At 49.6% G+C, this 23,103-nt stretch overlaps 1 protein-coding gene across 11 annotated transcripts in view; it reads left to right on the top strand.

Moving 5' to 3' along the window:
- Positions 1–23,103, top strand: part of CACNA1B (calcium voltage-gated channel subunit alpha1 B) — a 294,097-nt gene that overhangs the window by 116,757 nt on the left and 154,237 nt on the right. For all 11 annotated transcript variants that reach the window (XM_088177578.1, XM_088177577.1, XM_088177583.1 and 8 more), the window contains exon 7: positions 18,710–18,813. In XM_088177578.1, the coding sequence (XP_088033704.1) occupies positions 18,710–18,813 (104 nt within the window). The remainder of the gene's footprint in view (positions 1–18,709; positions 18,814–23,103) is intronic.

The following is a 23,103-nucleotide window of genomic DNA, read 5'->3' as shown; positions in this document are numbered from 1 at the left end:
ACCAGTGCAGCATTCATTGAAATCTGGGAGGCTTTGCTGTGTCCTGGGAGCAGGTTGGTGGCTGGAAAGGTTGGTCTGTGGTGGCACCAGGCAAACTGAGGAGTTTGGTGTCAAAAGTGTTCAGGAAAGAGGGGTTGGGGTTTGATGGCTTGGCTCGGGGCTGTTGAAAGCAAAGGGTTTGTTGTGAAGGATTATTCAGCCATTCCCCAAGGACTGAGGTGACTTTATAGGTGGTCCAGACCCAGCTTTCCTACAGATATAGAAAGTCACAGCCTTAAAGGCTTCAGCACAGCCTTTGCAGTCAGAAATGTGCCTTGTAAATATTCTCTCCTTGTCCTGTGATAAACTGAGGGATCAGGAGAGCAAGGGGAAAGCAAGTTCACCAATCTCAGCCCGTTTTTTTCCTGGCTGATCCATTGTTTATACTTTCAGAGACTTTTCCTTTTAATTGGGGCCCATGAAAGCTTTCTAGCAAGGCTTTTTCTGGGAGGTGATTTATGCCTGGAGCAAAGAGGCTGAATCATCAGCAGGGTGAAATTCTTCAATGATAAGCTGGGGAAAAGGCCTTGCTGCCTCAGCAGCACAAAAGCATTGGAGCAATGACTCCAACCAAGCTCTTCTGGGAGCTGCAGGCTCGTCTCAGCTGTGGTTGGTTTGTGCTCAAAAGTGCCCAGGGAGCAACAGGTGATTTGGGAAAGTTGCTGATGGAAAAGAACATTTTTTCCAGCAAATGCAGCACCTCCTGCTAATTCCAAGCTTCAGCATCAGCTGGGAATGTATTAAAACAGAGTAAGCCAAGGGTTTTCCTCAGGGTAGGAGCCCACTGCTGTGACCAGGTTTTCAGTCCAGCCCAGTGCAGATAGGTCAGACTCGACTTCTTTCTTAGAAGAACGTGCCAGAACATTCTGGACATTAGAAGAATGTCCAGAGCATTTTCTGGACCACGAAATAAGGGAAGAATCTGCTACAGCAGCAGCTTTTGTGGGGACAATGCTGCTCAGGGGCCACATGCCCTAGACCTGACTTGGTGCAGCTGGGACCAGCCCAGTTCCAGGCTTGGACCAGCCCAGTTCCAGGCTTGGACCAGCCCAGTTCCAGGCTGGGGCCAGCCCAGGGCCAGGCTGGGACCAGCCCAGTTCCAGGCTTGGACCAGCTCAGTTCCAGGCTGGGGCCAGCCCAGGGCCAGGCTGGGACCAGCCCAGTGCCAGGCTGGGACCAGCCCAGTTCCAGGCTGGAACCAGCCCAGGGCCAGGCTGGGCCGTGGCAGGAGTTGTGTCTCTGCAGTGTGCATTCAGCATTAATTGGTTGCATTAATTGTTCTGGTGTGGTGCTGCTGGGGCAGTCTCTGCTCTGGGCTCTCTGGCTCAGGGTGGCCCTTTGAGCTTGTGGTGTTCACCTGGAGCATCCCACTGGCCTTGGGGTGACATGGGACACCACAGGTTGCTGCTGAGGCTGGGACAGCAAGGACCCACTTAACTGCTCAGATCAGCTCTGGGGCCCATTATGTGATTTATTCATTACTCATGATGGGATTTATTCATTATCCCCATGAAGGGTATGGATATGCCAAGTATTGCTGAATTTGCTTTGAGCAGGGCTCTGACAAGAACCAGGGGCTGCTGGAGCTGGGGGTGCTGGTGCTGCTCAGGGAGAATATCTCCAGGGATGGACTCCAAGGGCAGAGTCTGGGTGAAGAAATCTTTGGGGTGGGAGGAATAAATGCCATCAGCAAGAGAAGCTGTGCTGCCCTGGGATCTGACTCCTCCTGAGCCCTGCTTTCCCTCCAGGTCTCATTTTCAAATTAAGATAATTTCTGGATCTTTTTAGATCCTCTTGTTTACGTGCTTGGTGTTTGTGAATGACAGTGATTCATCTGTTGCTAATATGGGCTCTGTGGAGGTGGAAAACCTTTTAAAGAGACAATAGTACAACTCTGGTTTCCTTTTCTGAGCAGTAATTCCCAGTTTTGCCCATGCAAAAACCTTATTGTCCATCATCAAACCCTCCACTGGTTGCCATGGGGAGCTCCTGGTTTTTTGCAAAATGAGAAAAGCCTGAAAACTTTTGTGCCTGCACATGAATTCCTCAATTAAAAAGATTCTTTTGCTAGTCTGAGCATTCCTTACAAAGAGGAGCCAGCTGGGAGCCTTCCTGAGGGACCTGGCAGGGATGAGTTTGGAGCTCAGAGCTTTCTGTGTGATCCTCAGTGGATTGGGAAGGGGTGGGGGCTCCTCGCTGTCCTCCAGCCAGCACAGTTTGCTCTGCTCTGCTCTGTGAGGTGCACCAGGAACTTCCAAGGAACTGAGAATTGTGTTTGTGGTCCCAGGGGTCAAACCTGCTCACCTGGAGCTGTCAGAAGCCTCGGTGCTGGCTTTCAGTGAGCTGGGCTTTCACCTTTCCTCCTTCCTCTCCAGGAACTCAAAGCTCCACAGTGGAATTTGCTTTGCAAAACAGGAGCTCCTTGCAGGAGAGGAGAAATGTCAAAGTGTACCCTCACTCTCTTTTGATCTTAATGGCAAGAGATTTTCATGTTTCTTCTATTTCCTACTGACAAATATTAGTGTCCAGTGGGTCTTCCAAGACTGTGCACTGGGCCTAACCTAATATGCTTGTGAGTAGGGATGAACAGTTCAAACAAGATAGAAATCTACCTTAAATTGGATCCCAACTGGAACTTTACCCTTCCTGAATTAAAATAGCTTATGATTCACTCGGTATTTTTCATTCCTTTTTGTGCCTTTGAATTTCTTTATTCCTAAGAAGATACAGAAATGAGAAGCTGGAATGTAATTGTTGTTCCATTTCCAGCCCAGCCCAGAGATGGTTTTGTTGGTGAGTTGGTGTTGGGGCCGTAGGGGCAGGAGAGACTCTGTTGTCCCAGTTTGGGGAGCTCACATTTGTCTTTTTGGGGTGTTTCAGAGAAGCATGGAATGGTTGGGTTGGAAGGGACCTTAAAACTCATCTTGTTCCACCTCCACCATGGGCAGGGACCCCTCCCACTGTCCCAGGCTGCTCCAAACCCAGTGTCCAGCCTGGCCTGGGACATTTTCAGGGATCCAAGGGCAGCCACAGCTGCTCTGGGCACCCTGTGCCAGTGAAAGGTTTATTTATGAAGATCAAACTTTAACTCTTGGTCTCCATCACTCACTGTGAGCTGGGGGATCCGAGGTGATGCTCCTCAGGAGGAGTTTGGATGTGACCAGCACTGCTTACCTGGACCATGAGGTGATTTCCAGGAGAGTGCTGTGAGGGTGCAGTTTGAATGTGCTATAGAAAGAGAAGGGAAATAAATCCCACAAAGCACATCCCCTCATCTCACACCTGGGTGAAGGTTCCTCTTTGCTCCCTGGCTGCCCCTGAGATTCCTCAGGGCTCAAGAACCTCCACACTTGAAGCTCCTCTGAACCCAGTTCAGGCTTACAGGTGCCTTCAGTGTCTTGTTGCTGGCCCTTTGCTCAGATTGTGGTTTCCTGGGGAGCTGCACTTGGCTTCGCTCAGGGGGACTGTCCCAGCTGATCTGGGGGTGCAGTGACTGCTCCAGCAGAGCCTGTGGGACTCTGCAGCTGGCACTGGAATTGCTGGGTGTCACTGGTGGCACTGGAATTGCTGTGTGTCACTGGTGGCACTGGAATTGCTGGGTGGCACTGGAATTGCTGTGTTTATGGTGGCACTGGAATTGCTGGGTGTCACTGGTGGCACTGGAATTGCTGGGTGGCACTGGAATTACTCTTCTCTCCTCACACACCTGATGAGCAGTTGGGCTGCTCTCTGTTAGAAGTGACCTGAGACCAATCCACTAAATCACAGGCCCACAATTGTTAAAGAGTGAGAGGCGTGAGAAGGAGTGTTGTGTTTGCAGTCTTGCCTGTGTGTCCTGGGGCTGGCTGCAGTGGTGTGAGGAGGTTTAGGGTGGGTCCAGCCTCCTGTGATCACTCTCTTCATCCATCAGCTCTCCTCGTGAATAAATATTGAGCAGCAAAGCTGTTTAACCAGCAAAAGTGTGAGCGGGCAGCAAAAGGAAAAGCTGCTGAAGGGTTTTCCTTACATTAACAGGGAAAATAAGGACAAGGAGAGGCTTTGTTCTGCCACTCTGAATCCCACAGCACATTTCTGACATTGTTCCTTTGTTGTCTCTGCATTCCCTGTCGTGTCCAAGGATGAAGTTTTGCCCCAGGTGAGTGTGAGGTGTCAGAATCCAGGGCTGGAAGTGAAACAGAGCAGGGGCTGTGCCAGCCTTGGTGGTAAGAGCACATGAGAACAGGGGTGCTCTGCTTCCCCTGGGACACAGCTCAGGATTCAGCTGGGTCTTTGGAGAGGTGGAGATCAGGGAATCACAGCTGAAAGGAGCCTCGAATCCTGTCCCTGCCCAGACCCCCCAACAATCCCAGCCTGTCCATCCCTGGCAGCGCTGTCCAAACGCTCCTGGAGCTCTGGCAGCCTCGGGGCCGTGCCCATTCCCTGGGGAGCCTGGGCAGTGCCCAGCACCCTCTGGGGAGTCCAGTAATGGAGCACATGTGGGAAGGGAGGAGCCAAAACGTGAAAAATGAATGCTGAAACGTGCAATGCCCACAGGTGTGTGAAGAAATGTCACCGTGGTTTTGCCTGCAGCAGAGCCTGTTCTGATCTCAGCTTTTTCGAGCATCTCGGAGCCAGGAGCACACAGCACCTGCCTCAGCTGTGCCTCACATTCAGTGTAAAATCCCCTGCAGCCCTGACCTAGGGAAAGGTTACCCTCGGGACTTGATGCTCAGCAGCGCTGAACTTCTCTTGTCCCTGTGGGACGTGCTGGGGACAGAGCCAGCAGGACACGTGTCACATGCTGGTGTCATGCACCCGTGATGGAGATGGGAACTGAGCTCCTGAGCTGTGCCACGCTGGAATTGTGCTCTCTCTCTTTCTCCCTGCAGCTTCATGAAGGAGAGAAAAATCTCCTAATGCTGTTAGTGCTCAATTGCACTCACTATCGAGTTAGGGTGATTTGAATTTGCTAATAAGAACCAGCCACCTTTGGCGTGCACATAAATGATAATTCCCAGCCTGGAGCTGTGGGGTTAATGTTGATTTTGTAGATTTTGTGGCTCAGTATCACCAATCATCTGCAGGAAAGTAGGGCAGTGATGGCAGAGTTTGGAGCAGGCAGCCAAGAGCCTGGCAGCAGCTCTGAGTGCAGGGCTGGTTTGAGAGGGAAAGGCTGGGGGGGAAGAAAGGAAAAACCTCTCCTGTGGATGGTGCTTTTGTAGAAGGGGTACTGGAAGGCAGGGACACATTCGGGGTGACCAAACCCTTGCACAAAAACCCCAAACCAGCTCAACCCAACGATGGACTTGAGCACAAAGCCACAGTGGGAGTTCAGGCTGTGTGAAACCCATCCCAGCAGAGAGAGCCCACACGTGGCTGTGTGTCCCCCATGTCCCCTGACACCCCTGCTGTTGGCACACAGACTTTTTCCAGCTGAGATGTGGATTTCATCCATGTTTCCTGCTGCATTTAAGCTTCCTCCATCCCATTGTGTTGTTACAACCTGTGGTTTTTTGAGTATCAGATTTATTATTATGTAGAAAAATCAGTCTTTCAGGTCAAACTTCATTCACTTAGCTGATCAGTGGTGTGTGACAGACATGTCAGCATCTCAAATTTCAGAAATTCTTGTGTAAACAGACTCACCTACCACCCATGTGTGTAAAAAATACCAAATTTCTCCATGTCTTAAACCCCTCCCTGGAGCTTTGTATCCAAACTCTCCTGAGCAGCAGATGGAGTGGATTTCTCAACTCCCTTTTCCCCAGGGAGAAGCCTCACTCCAGGCTTTGGAGTAACAAACTTGCTACTAATGAGACCTGGTTGAGTGTAGCAGTCCAGGAGTGTAATAAATTGGTGTGAGCATCCAGGGATTTGTAGGAAAAATCCCTCGTGGAGCACTGAACCAGCAGCACAAGCTTAAAAGGAGGAATCTGCAGAGCTGATGGATCCTGTGTGAGCTGTCAGCACAAGAATCCCACACCAGCCCCAGTTCTGCCCAGGCTGATATCCATAATTCCTGCTTTCCTCCTGGAATCTGCAGGGCCTGTTTGCCAAAGGACTGAATTCCCAGCTCCTTTAAGGGATGGAGGCTTTGCTCCTCTGGAAGGTTTGCAGGAACCCAGAGATGCTGGGATAGGAAGTGTGTGGAGCAAGCCTAAGGCTAACATGGCTTTGCAATATTCAAATGCCAAGAGTGCTGCACGTTTGTGCCCACGCCTGGGTCTCCATCCATGTGGGAACACAGCCTGGCTGACCCCATGCCCACCTGGGCATTCCCTCCCAGCCTGACAGGACTGAGACATTTCAACCCTGCTCCAGCAATGACCCTGCTCAGAACAGCACTTGAGCAAATGTGTGAAGCTGAGCAGGAGCTGAAGCACCTCCCTGAATCTTCTGGGCTTGATTTAATGTCTCAGGGAAGATTTATTCAAAATGACTGTGGGGTGGCCACCTCCAGGTTTAATAGGAGACATTTCAGATATACAGCAGGAGAGTGACATATATCAGACAAACTTCAAGAGTCTCTCCGAGGCAGCAATTGCTCTCTGAAAAGCAAAGAAACCTCTCTGAACAGCAGAGTAATGGTGGGGGCTTGCCAAGAAAAAAACCTGCAGCTGAAGAAATCCACTTGCAGCTCAACAGCATGAAAGCACCCAGGGTACAAACAGCTCTGAACGTGCCTGACAATTGCTTTCCTGCCCAGGATGAGAAGGCAGCTGGGTGCTTTCAGAACGTGCCAGTGCTCTGCCATCCCTGCTGCACCAGGGGCTGCAGTGACACTGAGAAAACACAGATGGAGGTTTCACTGGATCTTCTAGTTCTGACAGGAGTTGCAAATCTCAACAGAAGAGGCTGTAGGGGCTCTGGGAGAAGATTTTTGCTCTTTAATCAACAGCTCCCATGGGTGCAGGGCAGACAGGGAAGCTGCTGGAATGGGACAATGCTGGGTGCTGCTGTGGTGGGATGAGCTGGAGGCTCCATGTGGGGACAAGGCAGCTCAGGGGGTGCTGGGCTTGGGGGGCTGCACAGATGGCACAAGGTTGGCTGTGTGCTTGTCACCAGCAGGATGAGGGAGCACAGTGTGTGGGGCAGGGGTCACCTGTGGTCAGCCTGTTGGGCTCCATGGGGGAGCTGAAGCTGCTCAGGGCCAGAGGGTGCCATGGTTCTCTGTCTGCCACTGCTGAGATTCCAGCCTCCCTGCTTCTTTTCTTGGAATCCTGGGATGCTTTGGGTTGGAAGGGACCTTAAAGCTTACCCAGTGCCACCCCTGCCATGGCAGGGACACCTCCCACCCTCCCAGCTTGCTCCAAGCCCCATCCAGCCTGGCCTTGGGCACTGCCAGGGATAGGGCAGCCATCACATCTTGGTTAATCTGTTGTTTTTCCTCCAAAGGATAGAATTTCCTGGCATGACAGAGCCTTTAATAGGAAATTTTTAACCCACTTTTTATTACAGCAACACTTTTATTCTTTCTTGTGTTTCCACACACCATCCCTGGCAGTGTCCAGGGCCAGGTTGTGGATGGGGTTGGAGCCACCTGGGATGGTGGGAGGTGTCCCTGCCCATGGCAGGGGAGGGATCAGATGGGTTTTAAGGTCCCTTCCAACCCAAAGCATTCTATGATTGTAAAATCCAGCAAATCCCTTGCAGGGGAGGAAAATCACCCAGGAACTGTGGGAAGCAGCTCATCCCAAAAAAACCCGGGGTGTCCCTGCCCCTTCTGGGGTTGGTTTGTTTATTAACTGGTCTCTGGCAAAACCTTTGCTGTTCCTCCCTGTTCCCAGGATGTTTCTTCCCCCTGGAATCCAGAGAGGAGCAGCTTCGAGCTGCTCTCATCATTTTTTGCAGGCTTAATGAATATACACTGTAGTAAATATTTCACACTTCAATTTGGAATTTCACAGGCAGTTTTCATTCAAATTTGGAACAACTTGGCAAAGCTTGTGGTTAGGAAAAACCTTTTTTTTCTTTCCCATAGCAGATAGTAATTTTTATTTAAAACGTCTTCACAAAACCTTGTGAGACATCTTTAGATGGAGCCAAGAGGATCGTGCCCAATTGGCTTTTGTTCTCTTTTGTCTGAAGCAGGGAAATGAGAGGGATAAAAGACCTTTGGAATCTTGTTCTGAGTAGGGATTGCATTGACAAAAGGCTGAAGGGCCTGGGGGCTTTGCTGTGCTCTCAGTTCTGTGGGACTGAGCTCTCAGCTCCAGCTCCTGAGCCATAGATTTCTGTACAAGGATATTTTTTGCTCATAATTAAGGAAAAGCTGAACTGCTGGAGGTGTCTCATTAGAAGACAAGAATGAGAAGGTGGCCTAACCTAAATAAATCCATACTCTGCTCATTCCCAATCCTCTGCTGGAGAATGCAGGTGTGCAACAGCCCTTGGTTATGATTTTATACAATGGAATCAAGGCTTTAAATCATTGAATCAATTTTCTGCTACTGGAAATGTCTTAGGAATCTTTGCTGGCAATATTTAGAGGGAAAATCAAGAAGAATCAGGATCTGCATTAGGATGATGAGGAAGCCTGTGCATTATCCTCAGGGCTGTTGTTATTTGCAGTGACTTTGGGCCTTGCCCCACATTTGGGGACAGCTTTGGCTCTTCAGGCACCTGAAGCCTTTGCAGAGTAAGAAAAACATGTCCAGAGAGCACTGAATTGACTCCAGAGCCCCTTCCTTCCTTCCTTCCTTCCTTCCTTCCTTCCTTCCTTCCTTCCTTCCTTCCTTCCTTCCTTCCTTCCTTCCTTCCTTCCTTCCTTCCTTCCTTCCTTCCTTCCTTCCTTCCTTCCTTCCTTCCTTCCTTCCTTCCTTCCTTCCTTCCTTCCTTCCTTCCTTCCTTCCTTCCTTCCTTCCTTCCTTCCTTCCTTCCTTCCTTCCTTCCTTCCTTCCTTCCTTCCTTCCTTCCTTCCTTCCTTCCTTCCTTCCTTCCTTCCTTCCTTCCTTCCTTCCTTCCTTCCTTCCTTCCTCCCTCCCTCCCTCCCTCCCTCCCTCCCTCCCTCGAATCCTTCCTTCCCTCCCAACCCCAAGAGTTCCTGTGCTCTCCTTTTTCTCCAGAAAATACAAGTTTTGTGTGCTCAGAGAAACCTGAAGATGAGTGACTGAGGCACTGCTGGTGGAAATCAGAATATTTGGAGTTTTGCTGGATGAACTGGCTGCCCCTGTAGCATCTCAGCTTGAGCCACATTTTGTGAAACTGTTGGAATTGGTCTCATGAGCTCTGTGGCTTCTAGATTTGTGCTCAAATGTGTAAAATGCACCTTCAGAGAGTCACAGAATGGTTTGGATTGAAAGGGACCTTAAAGTTCATCTCATTCCAGCCTCCCTGCTGAGGACAGGGGCAGCTTCCACCAGGCCAGGGTGCTCCAAGCCTCATCTAAGCTGGCCTTAAATCCTCCTTCTCTTCCAGATAAGTGCCCACGGGGCTCAGAGAGGGGCTGGGCAGGAGTTTGCTGGGGCAAAACTTCCTCTTGAGAGCCCCAGGCAGAGACCTGCCCTTCCTCACCCTGAATGTGCCTCACTGTCCCCAGCAGGAGCAGCCTGGACCGAGCTCCCATCCATAATTCAAGCCCACAGCTGTTTAAAAATAAAAGATAAGGAGGACAGGCTACAAAATCAAAATAAAAACATTAAAAAAGAGGTAGAGCCCCTCGGCCAGCCTGTTATTTTTGACAGTGGCAGAGCTTTCCCAGTGCCAGGCAGGCTCATGAATAAAGCAGCTGAGTGAGTTCATGCTAGCTGGGGAAAGAATGAATTTTTTATCAAGGAACCCTGTTAGCATATTTATGTATTGATATATTGGTGCCATAAGCCTTTGGATCAAGGAATTAAACAGCAGTGGTTCTGCTTTTTCAGCCTCCCCAGCTCTGGAGAAGGGGAGAAACAAAGGAGAGGATTTGCTTCTATTTAGACTTGGCTGAATTAACATTAAAATTGCTTGCAACAACTGCAGTTAAAACGTGTTCCTACATCTACTGCTATTGTGCAAAATTAAAATGCTGCCAGCTTTGAAGATTTTACCCGGAGTCCTCTCATATTTGGGTTGATTTTATGCATTTGGATGCTTTCAGAGGAAAGCCCAGCTCTGGATTTGTGTATTTGAGGGAATTTTCTCCCTTCACTCTTCTTTGGCACTTTCTGAGTCCTGTCGGGGGAAATAAAAGGTGGAAAATGAGAATCCTAAAGGGGGAGGTGATCTAGGTGTGTGTGAAGGTGAACAGGAAGAGTGGAATGGCTCAAAGACTCAGAGGAGCAGGGATTGGAGTGTAAATGTGCCAGGGGTTTGCAGTTCTCTTCCCAGAGTTCAGGCTTGGATGTGAGGGGAGGGCAGAGGCCACTGGGGACTCTCTGAGGGCTTTTCCTACAACTGCTGACCCCAAAGGGCTCCCAGGAAACACTTCCTCTGCCATGGGATGTGTCCTGGTGTCCAAAGCCCCACAAAGGCACAGTTAGGATGTGCTCTGGGAGGAGATCAGATCACAGAATCCCAGAACTGGGTGGGAAAAGACCTTTGGACTTGATGATGTCAATCCGTGGCCTAACAGCACCTTGTCAATGAAACCATGGCCCTGATGTCACCTCCAGTCCTCTCTTAAACACCTCCAGGGACAGTGACTCCATTCCAGTGCTCAATCCCTCTATCAGTGAAGAATTCTTTCCTAATTCCCAGCCTAAACTTTCCCTGGTGCAGCTTAAGGCTGCATCTCCAGTCTCAAATTGTTGTCTGGACCTTGCATGAAGTTTAGAGGTTCCTGAAATCCTGTCCATCCCACTTACCCTCCAGCTGAGGGGTTTTCCTCCCAGAAGGCACAAGCAGGTGAAATCCTAAGAATTGGTGTTTGAGCTTGGCTCCCAGTCCTCTGCAGCTTGGTGGGGCACAATGAATTAATGAATTAATGAATGAATGAATTAATGAATTCCCTCTCTGAGCAGGGACAGCTGCTCTGACCCAGCTGATCCCACTGGCCCCGGCTGGGGGGAAGCTCTGAACCCCAACCTGTCCAGATTGTCATGGGTTTGTATCTCCAAAGGCCCAGAGCAGTTGGTGGTTGCTGTAAAGTCGTTTATTACAGGAGCACATCAGGCTCACCTACAGGAATCCAAGGCTCTAAAGTCCGTGTTAGAGCTGGTGCAGAGCCCTGAATAAAGCAGGAGCAGCTCCCTGGTGCACAGTCCTGGGCAGAGGCAGCAGCTGCAGCCTGGTGCAGTCTCAGGGGCTGAAGCTCCCTGGCCTTTTCTTCTTCTGCTCTTTTCTTCTTCTTCTTCTTCTTCTTCATGTGGTGGTAGTGGTGATGATGATGATGATGATGATGATGGAGGAAGAAGGAACAAGAGAGCTCTCACTCCAATACACAGATTCTTATTTACAAATTACCCAATGAGCTAAAAACACAAACCTGAAGCATTTCTTCTAAACCTATTAGAATTCGAATTTCTTAGTATGAAAGTTTTACATCTAATCTGTGCATATGGTCTATCTGTTCTATCTGAAAAATGTCAGCAATGTTCTTACTATATTTTTATTATGTCTAGAACTGTGTTTTGGAGTTCTCATTGAGACTTATTTTTGAGACTTGTTTTCTACACTGGTGTCTAGGGCCTTTATTTTTTAAGGCACTTAAAATATATTCTTACTTGCTTAAACTTGCTTACTTACTTACTTATCTAAAACTTAAACTTACACCTCTATTCCATGTATGAGTGGCTTAACATACTTTAATTTCTCTAAAAGCTTTAATTCATACCCTGCATTTTGATTTCTCTCTGAGGAACTCAGAGAGGCCTCTGTTTTTCAGACTCCAACAGGTTGCTTCATATACTTAAATATATTAATGTAAGCAATAGTCTTACTATATTTTTATTATGTCTTTGAGCTCTCACTGAAGCTTGTTTTTTACACCAGATTCTATGGCTTTTGCTCTTTAAGGCACTTAAAACATATTTTTACTTACTTAAAACTAAGATTTATACTTCTACTTCATATCTATGCAACTTAGTATTTCTACTTACTTAAAACTGAAGCTTACACCTCTATTTCATGTCTGCATCTTAATATATTTTAATTTCTCGAAAGGCTTTAATTCCAGCCCTGCATTTGGATCTCTGTCTGAGGAACTCAGAGATGTTTCTGTTTTTCACACTGCAGCCCCAGCCCAAGCCCATCTCTCTGCACTCACAGCATCATTTCCAAGCACTCATTTCATGCAGCCCGTTTCGGTTTTGTCCCTCCCGCGGAGCAGCCCGGGCTCTGATGTCCCTCCCGTGGTGGCACAGCCCTGGGGCACCCATGGGGACGTTCCTGTGCCAGCTGGGTTTGGCTCTGGGGGATCAGCACCCCCCAGCCCTGCTGCCCTGCAGAGCCGAGCACCAGATGCTCCCTAAAACAGACTGGAACATGTGAGAGTGAGAAAGCAGAGCCAAGATGGCATTTCAGCTGGGATGGGGGGAGAAAGGAAAGGCTTTCTGCAGATCCTGCTGTTCTGTATGGAGCAGCACTTCAGAAATGGGATTTGTCTCAGTGCTCTGCTGGGGAGTGAGGGAGCTGCTCACCTTTCACCTGGCTGGGACCCAATTTCACCTCCTGGCAGGCTGGGATTGCAGCAGAGAGCTCCTCAGTGCAGGGCTCAGTGGCACTTCTGGGTCAGAAAGGCTACAGGAGGTTTATAAGATATTTTTTTTCTCCTGTTTTCATCGTAAAGCATTTTCCATGTGCTCTTGTACATGCTTGTAATATTTTTGATTTTAGCCTTAGTTATTTTTGTGTTCATTTAAATGTCAGAATAGGAGCAAATAGAAATAAATCACCCATAAATAGCTTTGCTAATTATCAGAAATGGTGAGGAAGAGAGTTGTGAAAAATCAGACTGAGGGTAAAGAGAGTTCATCTCTCCAAGGCAGCTGAGAGTTCTCAATGCAGAAGCACTTAACTAAGGGAATATTACCCTTTAATTGCCCTGAATAAGTCAGGCTGTGCCATTGATTAGATTTGATGAGTAAATCTAGGTGTGCTGTATTTTGTATTTTGATTATAAACACGGTAAAAGCAAATGGTCTGTGGTGTTTGGCTCTCTCTGTCCAATTAAATCCTGTTATTGACCCCCACTCATTTATGTGGCAGCCCCTTAATTGTTTGTGTTCCACATTAAAGGTTATTTTATGTGAAGTCCCTTCCCCTCCCTTTGATCGAGCAGTGGGACCTGGGATGATCTGTGAGCCCTGAGGCTCCCTGGGGTGGGGAGCAAGGAGCCAAAAGCAGGCAGAGACCCTGGGGAGCCAGTGGAGGGTGTTGGGATGGGATAATGGGATGGCAGAAGGATGCTGGAGCAGGCCAGGCTTTTTTGGCCATTTCCTGGTGATGGGATGGGGCTGTGGCAGAGCTGCTGCTGGTCCTGCAGCAACAAGAACCCCCAGCATGAGAATCCAGATCGGTTTGGGCTGGATGAGACCTTAAGGATCACCTCATCCCACCTCCACCCTGGGCAGGGACAGTTCCCAGTAGCCCAGGTTGCTCCAAGCCCCATCCAGGCTGGCCTTGGACACTTCCAGGGATGAGGAAATTGCTCTTGGAGCAGCCCTGGGGAGGTGGATGATGGCCAGGGCTGCAGGAAAGGAGATGAAAGATGATACAAAGGCATTTCTGGGCTCTGCAGCACAGAAATCAGCAGTTGGCTGCTTTCAGGTCGATTGTTTCAAAACATATCTCGGAATGAATTAATAAACAGACACAGCTGCCACCGTGTTAACACGGGGAAGCAGTGCCTGAACAGCTCTGTGTGCCTGAGACACAACGTGAGGATTAATCCTGGCCTTGCCCTGCTCTTGGACAGCTCACAAAAGGCCTGGTGGGGGAGAAGCATCGTGTGCTGTGCTGGAGAATGCCCTGCTCTGCAGCTCAGGGCATTAATGCCCCTGCAGGACAGCAGCCTTTGGCTTCTGAGTGTGTTAGAGCTGCCAATATTCCCCCCCAGAGCCCTGAGCCCCGAGAGGGCTGGGCTGTCACTGCCTGGGGACACCAGCACTGCACAGAGGGAGGAGAGAACCCCTGGGTGCTCCAATGCCTCAGGATTTCAGCTTTTCTATTTTCCATCTATTTGTAACCCTGCAGTTCTTTAGTGTATAACTCTGAACTCCATACCCAGTGTGAGCTGCTGCTCTCCCATTTTGGGCAGACACAACAATTCCTCTCCAGGCTGGCAATCAAGGACACCTCACTGCCTCAGGCCCCAGAGATGGAAACAAAAGGGAGTTTTGGGGGGAGCAAACTTGGGGTAAATGACTTCATTACCTGAAGCTGTAATTGGAAGATTAACCCCAATGTGCAAATGAACCAAACTGATAAAAGTGTGAAGTCCTGTGAGCCATTGTCCATTTTGGGTGTAGCCCCTGGGGGGCTTTGTCTGCCCCAAATGTACCTGAGGGCCCTTCAATAAATAGAACTGCTTTTTATTCCCTTCATTTGATCTGCCCTCTGTTTTTAGGTAATTCCAAAAGGTATCAATAGGGAGTGAACAGAGAAAGGTTGTCCTGTGACACCCAGCTGTGAGCAGGGACAGCAGCTCCAGGGTGGCTGATGGAGCAGAGTCACCTGGAGCAGGGTAGAGAGATGCTTTTGGGGAATTGGGAATTGGGTATTTGGGTATTTTAGCATGCTGGCTGCATCCTGCTACAAGTGCCAGGTCAGGGGTGGGAGCAGCTGTGGGCTGAGCAAAGCTCAGATGTTTTAGGGAGAGCACTCCAGGGGCTGGAGGGTTTGTGTGGCCTTTAAATGTTTGAGGTGGTGATCCCTGTGGCCCTGAAAGTGTCCCTCAGATGCCTCAGTTTCCCTCTGTGCAGCTGGGGAGCCTTGTGCTGTCACATTGAGGGGATGTGGATCTTGCCATGCCCAGGGCACTCCTGGGGCCAGGGGTGGGCACTCATGAAGAGCCCCGTGGCTGTTTTATACCAGAAGACTCAGGGGCAATGAGAGCCCCTCCTGAATTTCTGGATTCTGAAATTCTGGCACCTTGTGTTGAGTATTTCATTTCTCTTGCCCTCCTGTCACGTCTCTGTGGGCACAAGTGGCACTGACAGACGGCCAGACATTACAGCAGTGAAATGTTGTAGCTGGAACATAAAAATTGATTTGATCTCTCGGCTCCTCCTGTTTAATGAGTGAGCTTTGTGGCTCTGTGCATGAAAGGCTTGGGGCAGACAGAGCTGCCTGTGAGACTCTGGGGGCTTTCCCTGGGGGAAGGAGTTTGATTTTCCTGGCAGCAAACAGGTTTTGAGTCATTAAAGCATCTCCCTGTACTCTGTGCTTGGTTCCAGCTCACCTGGGAGCACAGGGGAAGGTGCTGCACATCCAAGAAGGCTCTGCTTTTTCAGGAGCAGAGTTTGTCACCACTTCTGCCTGGTGTTTGTCACCGTATCCAAAGTGCAGTTTGTCCTGGATGCTCCTGAGCGAGGCAGAGCAAACAGAGCCGTGCCCTGCCCTGCCCTGAGCAGGAGCTAACCCAGCAAATGCTCAGGGAAGGGAGCTTCACTGGTTGTATTTCAACCAATTTCAACACATTTCGGTTTTAAGGGCTTTGATCATGGCATGGAATTGTGGATCTGTCGCCAAGTTTGGGCTTCAAATGGAGAAATAAATGATAAACGATCATTTGGCAGCAGTGAACCCTCTGCACTCCCTGTGCATGTTTATGTGCTTTTCCCTTCTCCCATCTGTTCCTTCCTCCAGCTCCTCCCCATGGGCTCTCCAGCCCCCCTTGCCTGGCTGACAGCATTCCCAGCCCCCAGAACCGTGGAATATCCTGGGCTGGAAGGGCCCATGGAGCCCTCCCTGGATGGGACCTGCCTGCTGCAACCAGAGATGTTTGATTGATGGGAGCTGAAGAGCAGCCCCTAAATATCAACCCCTGGGATTGCTCTGAAAATGGCCCCAGGCACTTCCTCACTCCCTTTTCTCTGCTTCCAGACAAATGGTGCTGCAGGAAACACCTGGAATTGGCTTTACTTCATCCCTCTCATCATCACTGCCTCTTTTTCCTGTGTGTTGGGAAGGAAGCTCTGGGGATGAGTTTCCCTCCGAGCCCATCTGCAGAGATGTAGGGCAGGAGAACAGGGCAAGGAGAGAGCTGAAAGCAAAGAGAGAGAAGAATGGAAGGACCAAACAGGGAATGAAGAGTTGGGGTGGGATGTCAGGTATTCCAAAGGCCTTCAAAACCCTCACTGGGCAGCTCTGAGCTTCCCCTGCATTTCTGCTCCCGTTTTCCCAGCCTGATTCTCCTCAGATCCATTTGTCCCTCACGAGCTGGTTCTGCCTTGAGCAGGGGGTTGTGGTGAGGTTGGTGAGTGCTCATTCCTCTCCTCTGAGTCACTGATGACTGACACTGACATTCCTGATGGTGATCCCTCCTGGAGGAAGGATTTGTGCAGACAGGTACCCTGTTAACCAACCCCAGGGGTTTTACTTGTGTCAGTGCTATAAATGTTATCACCTCGGAGAAATACTCTGCCACTTTGGGTTCATTGTTCATCTTTGAGACTTTTGAGATGATACCAAGTACATGCACAGCTGAGGTAAAACACATTTAAAGTGCTTCCTTTACTGAGTCCTGCAAGCAAAATTATTCTTGGAGATTGGGAACACTGGCCAAAAAGCATCACAGATAAGTTAAAAGCACTAATATCAGTTAGAATTAACAGGTTTTGCCTGTTGGTGTTTGAGAGCAGTTTTTTTGGGCAGGGAGGTGAACTCAGGGCTCCTGTTTTTCTTTACCCTCTGCAGAGGAGGGAGAAGGACAAGGAGAATGCAAGAATTTCCTTGTATCAGTGCTATAAATGTTATCACCTGTCAGAAATGCTGTGGTGTAGGTCTGTACAGAGACTTTGGGGTGGTACCAAGTACATGCATGGCTGAGGTAAAGCACATTTAAAGCAATTCCTTCTGTGAATCCTGCAAGCAAAATTACTGTTGGGAATATGATTGGGAGCAGTGACCAAAAAGCATCACAGGTAATAAGTTAAAGCAGCAATATCAGAATTAATGCAGTTTTTGCCAGGTGGTGTTTGAGCCCTTCTCTGTAGGCTCTGCCTTTGGGGAGGGAGGTGAGCTCAGGGTTCCTGTTTTTCTTTACCCTCTGCAGGAGGAGGGGTAAGGATGAGGGGAATGTGTTTAGGTCTTTACTTTCCTTTTGCTCCCCTTCTCCCTTTCCTTCCACCCAACATCAAATCCTCAGATTGCTGCATTCTTCCTGCACAAGAGAGGAATTTGCATTTTCCTCAGCACTGGGATTCTGTCAATGGCCATGTGGCATTTTCCTTTTCAGCACTTCCCAGAGAGCTCCCTCGTGGCTGATGAATGCAGAAACTTTGTCATAAACTCACCACCCTTCCCTCCTGTTCATGTCCCACTGCTGCCTGCTCAGGGTGGGTTTGGCTGGCAGGAGCCCGAGGTGCTGAGTGAGCAGATGTGGAATTGTGTCATTCCAGAGATCCTGGGTTTCTTGCACTCTCCTTGTCCGTGTGAGCAGATTCTGGGTTTAACTGCAGCCTGGCTTTAGGGAAGGCTGTGGTTCCCTGCTGGAGTGGCTCAGCTCAGATGGAAATGTGCTGCTGATGCTGAGCAGAGGGAGCTGGAGCCGAGCTGGGGAGGGAGGAGGCTGCTGTGGAGAGCTTAGGCCACCTAAAAATGTGTTCTGGTCCTGCAGCAGGGTCAGCCTGGAAATGTGGATTTGTTTAGGTTGGAAAAGGCCTTTGACCTATGTCCCCTACATGGCTTTTAAATCCCTTCAATTATGTGACTCCACCACTGCCCTGGGCAGCTGTGCCAGGGCTGAGCTGCATTTCCATGAAGGAATTTTCCCAATATCCAAATCTAAACCTCCCCTGCCCAGCCTGAGGCCGTTCCCTCCCCTCCTGTCCCTGTTCCCTGGAGCACAGCCCGACCCCCCCGGCTGTCCCCTCCTGTCAGGGAGTTGTGCAGAGCCACAAGGGCCCCCCTGAGCCTCCTTTTCTCCAGGCTGAGCCCCTTCCCAGCTCCCTCAGCCTCTCCTGGGGCTCCAGCCCCTTCCCCAGCTCTGTTCCCTGCCCTGAACATGCTCCAGCCCCTTCAGGTCCTTCTTGAGGAGCCCAGAACTGGACACAGGATTTGAGGTGCCCCAGCACAGGGGTGGTCACTGCTCTGGTCCTGCTGGACCGTGGCTGGTACAGCCCAGTGGCCTCTTGCCTGCCTGGGCACCCCTGGGCTCATGCCCAGCCACTGTTACAGCACCCCAGGCCTTTCCCAGCTCTGCAGCCCCTCTGGCCCAGCCTGGAGCTGTGGCCCAAGGACAGATCCCTGCTGACCCTCAGCCCTTTGGGGTGACCCCACGGATCCACCCTGGGCTGGCCCCTCTGCAGAGCTGCTGCCCTCCAGCACATCCACGTCCCACCCAGCCTGGTGTCAGCTGTGAGCTGCATCCCCCAGCAGGTCACTGGCACACACAGCAGAGGGGTGTCCCCACTGGAGCTGAGGAAAAATCACGGTGTGGATGTTGGGATGTCAGTTCTTTGGCTGGAATTTCAGCACACGGGACAGCAGTGGGGACACTCCTGTGCAATCCCAAGGGGAATCTCCTGTGCCCTGCAGGCTCTGTGTGCTATTTTCTCCCTGAGGTGAAATAACACTTGTGTTTGTCTCTCCCTTTTCCCGTTGTTTCCAGACGAATGACGCTGCAGGAAATACCTGGAACTGGCTTTACTTCATCCCTCTCATCATCATTGGCTCTTTCTTCATGCTCAACCTGGTGCTGGGCGTCTTATCAGGGTAAGGCACTCATGAATTTTCGTCCCCACCTGGATATTAAAAGGGAAGATGTGTTGATTTTAGCACTGGGGGGATATTGCTGAGAGAGAGGGGTGACACATCACGCTGTGTCCCCTTCCCACGTCCCACCTGTCCTCTCCCCACAGGGGATATTTCTGTAGAGTCCTACATGAAACCCTGACCTGAGATGGTTCTGAATCCATGCCCAAGAGTGAAGTGAACCTGTGGAATTAGATTGATTTGGGTCAGGGCAGCCAACGCTTCTGTGCTGCCTAGAAAAGCCATCAGGAACCTGCTGGGGCCAAGGAAATGCTGGAGTGGGACGTGGGAATGTTGATAATGCATTTGGTGCAACTGGGGAGAGGGGAAGCTCAAACTCAAGGCAATTAAAAGATCTCAGGTTTGGGATTTTTTTTTTGGTGGTGGTTTTTTCTTTTCTTGCATTTGATTTCTTTGTTGACTTGTTTTGTTTGTTCAATCTTTACCTGCTTGAGCCAATCTGTGGATTTTGGGGACACGCTGGTGCCTTGGTGTTCAGACCCCAGGGGTCAGTCAGGGATTTGGTGTGTGTTGCAGCTGAGTTTTGGGGTTTGGACCTTTTCAGGAATCAGGGTGCCAAGTCTGAAGCTGGAACATTCCCAGCATCTGGGGAGATGTGATCTGGAATTTGCACACTCCAGGACTATAAAGCTCTCAGACTTTGGCACCACATTCTGCACTGAGTTTCTTCTTAGATCATGCAGGTGATGGAGATCATAGAGATGTATTAAAATCTGGATTTTTTTCTGCCTCTTGGCAGCAGGGGAAGAAAAAATGATTTGTTGCTGTTGTGTGGTAAAAGCCCTTCAGTGCTGCACCTTTCCTCTTCTTTTTTACAGTGACTGGGGAAAGTGTTTTCCAAAGAACATATCAATGCTGATTTGTATCGTTTTGTTATTATTTTCCTCCTCAAAGCACAGGCTGTGGGCAGCAGGGCAGTGGAGGGGAGAGGGCTGTGGGTGAGGCTGTGTCAGACCCTTCAGTGCAGGAATAACCATCGTGAACAGTAACTGATCAAAGCCATTTATAACTGATCAAAGCCATCTCTAACTGATCAATAACTGATCAAATCCATTTATAACTGATCAGTAACTGCTCAAATCCATTTACAGGACATCCTGGTGTATCAGAGGCTTTGTCTGATGGCTGGTTTGCAGGGATTACCCCAGCAGAGCTGAGTGTGGTTCATTAGGTGCCACATCACCCTCATTTCACAGTGGGATTTAAACCAACCCCAAATCCTGCAGGCTCCTGTTCCTCTGTGCTGGAATCAAAGGGCTTTGGTGAGCAGGAGCTGGAGACCTCTGTCTGACTCTCCTGAAAGCCTCCTGTTGCTTGGGGCAAAATATGACTATTATATAAATGTGTGTCTCCTCTTAAAAACACAGCTCTGTGCAGGATTCCCTTTGTCAGTGGTTAGGATGAGAAAATCTTCCTCACAGAGGGGAGCTTTTAATTTCTGTTTCACAGAGTGGTTTGACATCCTTGCCTGGAATCATTCCTGGGGAGAGGCTGAGGAAATAAAAATCAGAGCACAGGTATGGAGCACAGGGCTCCTGGTGGGCTTGGAGCTGTGAGCAGGGAAGGAAAAAGGTATAAAATGTATAAAAAATCCTGCCCAGTGAGGGTGGGGAGGCCCAGAGCAGCTGTGGCTGCCCCTGGATCCCTGGCAGTGCCCAAGGCCAGGTTGGACATTGGGGCTTGGAGCAGCCTGGGACAGTGGGAGGTGTCCCTGCCATGGCAGGGGTGGCACTGGATGAGCTTTAAAGCCCTTTTAAACCCAGACCATGATTCTGTATCTGACTGGAGGAGTGCTAAGAAGACACCAGAAGAAAAAGAAAGCCCCTCAGAAAGCAGAGACTGTTGTCAATGTGCTCTGCAGCCAAAAGCCCAGAGAGCACCATGGAGAAAAAGAAAAAAGAAAAAAGAGAAATTTCTTTTGGAGTTATTCTTTGCCTGGGTGTCTGCATGGAGAAAGGCACAGAGAATTGATTTCCATAGGACAGAGCCTCACTCAAGGACACAAAGCCATCACATCCCAGGGACAGCACCAGCCCCAGCTCCTGACATGGACACTCCTGCCAACACCCTCCCCTCGTGTTTCAATCAAACAAAGTTGATTGAGGGTTAGGGAATCCACAAACAGGCCCTGAACGGGGTTAGCTCAGCAATTTGCTGCTGGTTTTCATGACCTGTGCACCTCATGGCTTTTACTGAGATCCTGCAGGATCCTGGGGATTTTTATGGAATTTCCAGGGCTCTCTAGCAGGACTCAGAATCCCATTTGCTCTGGGGCAGTGGTTTAGTGTCCCTTGTAGGGGATTTTCCTCCCTGCTCCTCACTTTATATTCCCCCTTTTCCATTTTCTTTCCCTGGTGCTTGATTCTCCTGTGAACCAAAATAACTCAGCAGCCCTGCAGAACCCAATAGAGCAGAAAAATACAGATTATTTCCTTCTGCAGGAGCTTTTGCTGAATGTCACAGCTGATTTGGGAGCTCAGGACTGCACTGGGCCAGGAGAGCAGGAGCAGGAGGGGAAATTCCTCTCCCTTTTGATACCAGTAACATCCAGGAGCTCATTTCCTTCTGCATGTGAACTGTGGAGTTGTGGAATTCAGAGCACGGGTGTGTTCTGCCCATCCACGTGCTGGGGTGACTCCCCAGTCACAGGCACACACAAGAAATGGGAAAATGGAAATGATAAAAATAAATAATTGAAAGATAGGTGGAATTAGGAGATTCAATACCTGCTTGAAGTTTTGCTGGCCCATCCCTCCAGCCCCTCAGGTGATGTTATCCCTGTTCCAAAAGCTGGGGCACCTTGCTTCCCAGAAACTGAGGTGGCATTTTCTGAGAGTGGAACAACTGCAGTGGTGAAAATGTTTAGGAATTTGTATCCATAATGTATTTCCCTTGGAACAACTTTCTGTGCTGACTGCAGTGGGGGGTTATTTTTATTAGATCATTTGTAAACTCTTTGTTTGTGATCTAGGTAGAAATAGAGGGGAACACAACTTTTCCAAAAAAAAAAAAAAAAAAAAGAAAAAAAAAAAAGAAAAAAAAAGATTGGTTGCCTCTGGTGGCACCATGGGATTGTTCTGACTGCAAACCATGGCAGGAAGTGCTGACCCCAGCTGCCCTCCTGTGTCCCTTAAACACAGGGTCATTTGTTGCTTGGGATGGCACAGCTTCACTTCTGACCACACAACACCCTGGGATGATCCTGATGAATTTTTTATTGAGCTCTGCCCATGGTTTGCAGCGAGGAAGGAAAAATCCCCACATGGAGTCGAGAAGTGCTGCCCCACAGTGAATCTTTGTCTGACTTAATTCTGGTTTCTTGCCCTGTGCCCCCAAGGACTGGGCACTCCCATCCCTATGCCCATCCCCATCTTGACCCCATCCCAACCCCAGCCTCATCCTCATCCTCATCCTCATCCCCATCCCCATCCCCAACCCCATCTTGAACCCATCCCAACCCCAACCCCATCCTCATCCTCATCCCCATCTTGACCCCATCCTCATCCTCATCCCATCCCATGATCCCATCCCATCCCCATTCCAACTTTGGTTTCCTGCACTTCCCTCTCTCAGCATTCACTTCAGGGCTGTTTTTCTCCTCCTGCTGCTGTTCCCCTCAGCCTCCCCTCATCCCAGCTCCCAGCTTTTTTCCACAGGCTCTGGGATTATGGAGTTTCCTCCAGCTTGGGAATTAATTTTGCCCGATAATGAGCTGATGAGCTGATGCCACACAATACTTTGATGAACTGTTCTGATGCTTTGGATGACACAATGCAGAGAGGGTAAACGTTATCCTGGGATGCTGGGAGGAAGATGATGGAACTTATTTCAAGGCTAAGTGCTTTTTGGCAGGGATTCAGGCGGGGGGAGCGCCGAGGGTGGCCAGAAATGATGCACTGGGATCCTGCGAGTCTGCTCCTCTCCAGTGAAAAACGCTGCTTGTCATGTCCTCAGATATTTATGGTGAAGCCTGAGGTGTTTCCAGCCCAGGCAGTGAAGAGTGATGGCTGCTGCCAGGGTTTACTCATCGAGAGCTGAGCCTGGAGACGCTGCCAGGGCTGGGCTGGAGCTGCTCCCGCCTGTGCTGCATGGGATCACCCGGGGCAGCTGATGCCTTTTGGGGCCACCTAAAAACAGAGGGCAGACAAAATTAAAGGAATAAAAAGCAGTTCTATTTATGGAAGGGCCCTCAGGTACATTTAGGGCAGACAAAGCCCCCCAGGGGCTACA

This window comes from Sturnus vulgaris, chromosome 22 (genome assembly GCF_052056855.1).
Source record: "Sturnus vulgaris isolate bStuVul1 chromosome 22, bStuVul1.hap1, whole genome shotgun sequence".
NCBI classification, from domain to species: domain Eukaryota; kingdom Metazoa; phylum Chordata; class Aves; order Passeriformes; family Sturnidae; genus Sturnus; species Sturnus vulgaris.
This window is presented reverse-complemented; position numbering and strand designations above follow the sequence as displayed.